The sequence below is a fragment of the Opisthorchis viverrini genome (genome assembly GCF_000715545.1).
Source record: "Opisthorchis viverrini unplaced genomic scaffold opera_v5_78, whole genome shotgun sequence".
Lineage (NCBI taxonomy): Eukaryota > Metazoa > Platyhelminthes > Trematoda > Opisthorchiida > Opisthorchiidae > Opisthorchis > Opisthorchis viverrini.
In genome coordinates, this window is record NW_008751734.1 from 1,145,370 (window position 1) to 1,151,881 (window position 6,512).

General features: G+C 46.1%; 1 protein-coding gene across 1 annotated transcript in view; it reads left to right on the top strand.

Annotated features, from left to right (window-relative positions):
* Positions 1–1,056: 1,056 nt before the first annotated feature.
* The window catches only part of T265_04627 (hypothetical protein), a gene marked incomplete at both ends in the record, with an annotated part of 18,938 nt that continues 13,482 nt past the window's right edge, over positions 1,057–6,512 (top strand). Inside the window, one exon of the mRNA XM_009169409.1 lies at positions 1,057–1,492. Within this exon, the coding sequence (XP_009167673.1) occupies positions 1,057–1,492 (436 nt within the window). The remainder of the gene's footprint in view (positions 1,493–6,512) is intronic.

Consider the following 6,512-nt stretch of genomic DNA (forward strand, 5'->3'; position numbering starts at 1 on the left):
GGAGGCTGACTGTCACTCATCCTGGTCGGTTTTGTATTTTGATTGGTGTTTTCGCGACACCTTGTGTTTGAAGGCATATTTCCACCGAGATTGATTTGGGGTTTTAGAAGAAGCTCGATGAAAGAAAGCTTCAAGAAATGCGCATTGCGGTTTTTCCCATGGTCCGTATATCTAGGTCATTTTTCTGTAACACAACAAAAACGACTTCCGCGAAGAACCATAAATAAGCTGTCCCACAAAATTCCTCTAACAGAACTGGTCGGAACTCTAACTGTCGATAATTACTATCGTTTTTCTGCTAATGCTGCGATTTCTCGACTCAGAAAATGTGGCTACCTGGGATCAGTCAATGGCTATCCATCGTGCGATGAGCCTCACACTGTCGTTACTTCATTCTCATTGAAGGTCGGTCACATGTCCTTTCACACAACAGCTTTTCGGTGTTGACCGCAACACCGCTCGGTCACTGACCGTACTTACCCGCATGACTTACGAAAAATGCCATCTGTTCCGTTAATGTACACTACTTCCCTTGTGAAGAGGGTACCAGTATGTTTTTCCAATGCAGGGGCGAGATGGCTCAATGGTAAGAGGGTAAATTTACTGACCGGGAAGTCCGTGGTTCGAACCCAACCTCTGCCTCTCGACTTCCCCTGTCTAGGCTTGGGCAAACTGGCAGTATCCCAGCCCTCATGCTTTCTCCGGGTGGCATGGCAGCTAGGCACCGAAAGTGTGTTGCAGTTGAACGATTATGGTGGTGATGTTTCATCTTGAATGGGTGTGGGGGAAGTTCAAGCATTTCGCATTTGCCTTCCAACAGATTTTATCAAGGTGTGCAATTAAATTTTCAATCCCTTTTGAGCACTTAGTATTCCCGCTTATGTTACCGTGATGATCTTTCGTAATAGTGATCGTCGGTTACTGTCACTCCAGCCAAGACACTCGCGCACAAACCATCATTGTGTAGTAACTATATAATTCAAGCTTACAAAGTGATGATCAGAAACCTGATCATGACGTTGCTCACCGATCATATCTTCACTGCTTATTGCAACTATGTGGCGTGTTCCAAACGGTCATTTGGCTCTGTGCCTCGCTGCTGTCATTCTCCAGTCATTGGCACTAAACCTGATTGCACGTGTGAAGACGCTTGATTCGGTTGTTCGTTCTTCGAGCACACTGTACGAGATTTCCTACCATATTACCCGTCCTCATAGCATCCTGCTCATCCGCTATTTACCCTTGACCCTTTCACAGCTACGCCGCATCGAATATGTGCATTCCAAGCATTTAATCTACCGGGACGTGAAACCGGAAAACTTCCTCATCGGTCGGCAGTACTACAATCGGCATCGAACCATCTACATCATTGATTTCGGACTGGCCAAAGAATATATCGACCCAGAGACCGGGAAACACATCCGATATCGGGAACACAAAAGTCTGACAGGCACAGCACGTTATATGAGCATCAATACACATTTGGGAAAAGGTAGGTCTTTCAGTTACTCTCGCCTATAGTCGTCTTTGTCCATCGATGTCCCTCCTCAACCCCCTCCCACCAAGCTACCATGCAACGATCTGAGTTTTTCACAGAGGAAAATGGACAAGATTTCGCACGCGAAGCTGACTGTCCTTGAAGTGTCTGTCTATCGATCTATCTGGTGCATCAAGGCCGATGCACGTGAACCGGTCTACACCTATCCAGGTCACCGATTCTCCCTCCTCTTCAACCTGTCTTCATCATCGTTGAGCGCTGTACATCAGTATAATGTCTGTGGGTTTCTACCGGCCACTCATGCACAGTTTTTAAGCTTGGTGTGGCCTAAATTTTGTGGTACTCATTCTTGTATTGTTCGGGCGTGGGTGGATGGTGAAGAGCACTGTGTCAGATACTCAGTTTGTGATCTCAATCCGGTTTTATTAAGTAGTTCATATTTTGGGGAATATTAGCGTGGTAGATTTGACATGCAGACTGGTAGTTGTTTCGCACCAGTTGATCGGTTTTATGGATAGGCTGGTGAAATGATGTCAGATTCCACCCTATCGGAGTATTACATCCATATCATGTAAACGTCCCTAAAAATCTGTCGCTTTCGACAAATACACTCATTTTCAGATCAATTTGGTTTTCGTGGGAGACTCAATTGAACATCTCGTTTATGATGTTCAAGTAGTATATAAGGTTGACGCAAACTCGAGGACTTCGCCTACCTGATGAGCCCCAAGAAGGGCGAAACCGGTCGTGGGCTGTCGAAGAGTTTTCAGAAACCTTGTGATTTGTTTTCTTTATGAAGATATACTGCGATCTCTTGAATATTGTGCCAACTGAATCATGAGGCGGTCTGTGTGCGTCATGATCGAGAGGTTCACTTGAGTCTCCCCTGAACAGCAAATGAATTTGCAAATGAATGTATTCGTCGAAATCAGTCCAAATTGGGCTCAAATAGAGCATAAAGTTGATGAAAACTCGGGGATGATGAGCCCCAATAAGGGTGAAACCGGCCGTGGGCTGTTGAAGAGTTTTCAACAACCCTGTGACCAATTTCCTTTATGAAACTTCTTGATTTGTTTATCGCATTTATGGTTACCAGGTAGGACCGTTCCATTCCACTCTTCATGGTTTCATATTGATATGAGAAACTACTGCTTGTGTCTGATAAGCAACAGGTGAAGCGGTCGACTTGAGGAAGGCAACGCGTTTGCTGGCCACCAACCTCAATCACTACCGCTTGCTCGACTTTCGAATATACATAGTTGCGTGGTTTAATGGATTCATATATGTGTGTCGCTCGTTTGCACAATTCTGATGCTTGAATTTCTCCCATCGGCGGTATCGGTTATCGTCGTCTGACCTTCAAAGTGATCACGCTGCCACAAATCAGCTGCGCCACGCTGGACTTGTGAACAAGTGAACATTTGACGCTTGATCTATGCGTGGTTTGTCAAAACGTTCGGACAACGACTTTTTGTAGGTGTTCTGGTTCTGCTTGTTTGTGACCCGCTTCCTCCAGGTCAGAGAGACATACAGACTCAGTAGACACCGTTAACATGTCGGGAAACCTGATCAGTTAATGGAATCGATGTCGAAGTCTTATCCAAATCGCCAAATTACGAGCGCGTGTCCCCTTTGGTGGAGTAATCATAATGCGATTGACTTCCAGTCAGGTGGTCGGAATTCAACTTCTTTTGCACTGCTGATTTTCTCTGTTAAGAGTCTACTGCTCGCTCGTCTCTTTCGTTCACGTTAATCTAAATAACCGCATGAACACAATTAAAGACACTTCCGTGTCCTTGCGTTTTGAAGAAACTGCTGAACAGCTATTTATACTCGGGCTTATATTCACCACACACACATGGAACGCGCTCAATGTCCCTTGTCGTTGAGTCATGTTGGTCGCCATGGGGATCAGTTGGCCTTGGTTACCAGGAGACTATGTATCTTGTTATGTGCATTCCATGACTGGCTTCTTTCAAAAGCCTGCTTAGTCCTTCGGCTAATTTGCCCACACAGAGTGCTGTTTTCCCCTTCAATTATCCTCCTTCGACTATGTTAAGACAGGCCGTGACTATCGTTTGTCCTTCATCCATACTCCATTTAACGGGATCCTCAGATTTTCCTATATTGCGACTCAAGGTCTGTAGAATATTTTTAATACCGTACACAAAAGGAGTGTCACAGCTGTTCCATTGCCATCACATAACTATGGAACAACGTTGTCTGTTGCTACGCTATGAATAGGTTTTGCAGAAGAACGCCTTGTTTGGGCGGTAAGTGAACCAGTAATCCAAAATTTACTATACCCTTGCATTAGAGCGTGATGCTCAGTCTCTCTTCTTGGTGGTTGTCGTCCATAACAATGAGAAGGTTTATTGATCGACGAATCGTGGCTGTTTGGAATGCGCGAACCTCAGTGCGATGAAAATACCATTGTATAAGTGCTTGTCGGGTGGACGGAACCAGTCTTTAATTGATCAAATCTGCGTTACGGCGACTTCTCCTAGAGGGCCTCTCAGTGGACCCGTTTGGACGGGTTTGGTGGGGCTACCTTCACGGAACAACTCTATCTCTCGTGGGATTACTAGAACAGTGTTTCCTTACCTCCCTATTTGGACCCTCTTGTTCCACACGTCTCGGCACTGGAAACAGCACAAAATACCGCTTCGTTTTTCCTGTCTCTCAAGTGTTTTGGGGTGCAGATCAGACGCTTTGACGGTGAATCATTCCTGACAGAAGACTGGATCAATGGTATTGCCTCTTTGGTGTGACCTTGAGAACCACTTAGAGCCATGGCCATCAGAGTTTGCAGGCAACACGCGGCACCGCTTTTGTTCATCGCAATTAAACGTTAAAAAGACCGGATTCAATTCCCACGATGGTTAAAATCAAAATACTCCCTTGGCACCAAATCCATTTTTTCTTGGATCCTGTCATAAATTCCGACTGCAAGGGAGATAAAATAAACTGTGTTCGATGGCCTGAGTACGGACGTTAAAAGCTCCTATATAGAAAGGATCTCGTGGATTTAGGAAGGTGTTATTTTGCTTAATGTTTGTAGGCAGCGAGGAGCATAAGGCCCTTCGGTTAGATGACTGACAGTCAAATGGCCCAGCGACTTTTGCTTGTGCGGTGGGAAGGGGTTGGGGAGGGACATCGGTGGACGCTACCTCCCCCTCCCCCCAAACCATCAGTGAACGAAACTGCGGCAGCTACAACCACAGTACGACGAGTACGCGGTTATTACAGCTGACAATGATGTTTGATGACCTACTGCAACTCTATTGCAGGATCCCTAGAAATGCTATTTTGTTTCAGTTAAAAGACCAGTTTGGAAATCGATGATAAGTCACGGTGAAAGTCCACCTAATTTTCAGAATTTTTACTAAGAAGTGAAAATGAATTCGCCAAGCCTAAAAAATATTGGTACTCATGCCGTTCACGAACCTTGTTTGTAAAAAATGGCCTAGATATACTAATTAATTCCAGTGCATGACGGTTAAAGCAGATTGGCTTTTTCGACTGCTTTTCTGAACTTCATTATACCCTGCTCAGCAGCATTTAATTCAGAATTTTATTCTTGGGGCACGCTATTTCTACACAGTGGAGTCAGGTAGAAAAGCCAAACTGGACTAGCTTTCACTGCGTCATATATGCAGACGTGGCGTGATTTTGGTGCGATCCAACGCAAACCTTTTGAGCAATCTGATAACACCATTTTTCAATTAGTCGCAGTTGTTAATCCACCGCTAATAAGCGGTGTCACATTTCCTATTTATCTGCATTTCGTGGTTAGCGGTGGGTGTTGGTATCGAAAAGGAGCCGGGCGATCTCCAAACGTTCCTGCGCAGTTCGTTCACCCGATGTCTGTAATTTGAAAGTACATTTTCAACTCTTCCGACCTTGCGGTGTCCCAGAACCTCACCGCCACTGTTTTGAACTATTGATTGCCCGGCTTCCGTGAGTAGATGTTTCATACTGAATTATTACGGGCAGCTTGGGTTTCGCAGTAATCGAGTAGCTGATCGCGTCGATGTCATTACATTCAGAGTGTAGGTCATGGTTGTACGAGGGCTGGGATACTGCCAGGGTGCCCACACCTAGACAGGAGGACGATTAGGGTCCTCGACCAAAGCCTTTGGCTCAAAAGCCTATCCGCAAGGCAGCGGTGTTTGGCGGGAAATGCAACTGCATTACCTTTTCTACGGAACAAGTCGCCACATGTTCCAACCCCCAACCTGGAGGGCCAGGAGACTGTGTTCGTCAGACCTCTAACCATTGACCAACCTGGTATGAGAGACTCTGTGAGTGTCGCGAGACACTCTCCAGTATAGCTCAATGGATCGCTGAGGTGCGCAAACCGTCACACCACGGTAAGGTCCAGTCTCTTCGTGACGGACATTCAGAGTGCTGATCTGTCTATCGCGCTTCACTTGGGTACTTTATTCGCACGACTCCTCAATCTGTCTTTCCGTGTAGCCCCTTGGTGTGAGAGCACTCGAGTTGCAATGTCCGTTTCACAGACCCTGGACCTAGCGACGACATTGCCTAGTTGTGCTCCATGCTTGGTCCAAGCGAACGGGGGTGCCTCTCCTAACCGAACAGCAACTTCTGTCAGTCCACCGAATCTTGTGCAGCTGCCTACCACATCGACTGGCTCTTCTACAAGCACACAGTTTATCTCACTGGTTATTGCAATGAAACCTTGCAGATGTGGTCGGATCATTTAAGTTGTCCAAAATAAGTTTCATTCTGGAGGGATATGATCCAGGCGAAACAAGGTCGTCAGGGTACTCAGTGTGAGCGAACCATCCGGGACTATTTCGGCAATTCGTGAGGCAGCGAAGGAAAATTCGGGTAACCAATTCGTGAAGGAAGAATGGGTGGTGGAATACAGACAGATATCTGACACTACCGCATGTGGTGAACTCGGTTTTGAGCTTGTTGTAAACTCGTAAGATTCCATGAAAGTGGGTATGCAGTGTTTTCAGAGGTTGACGGGGGGGGGGGGGGG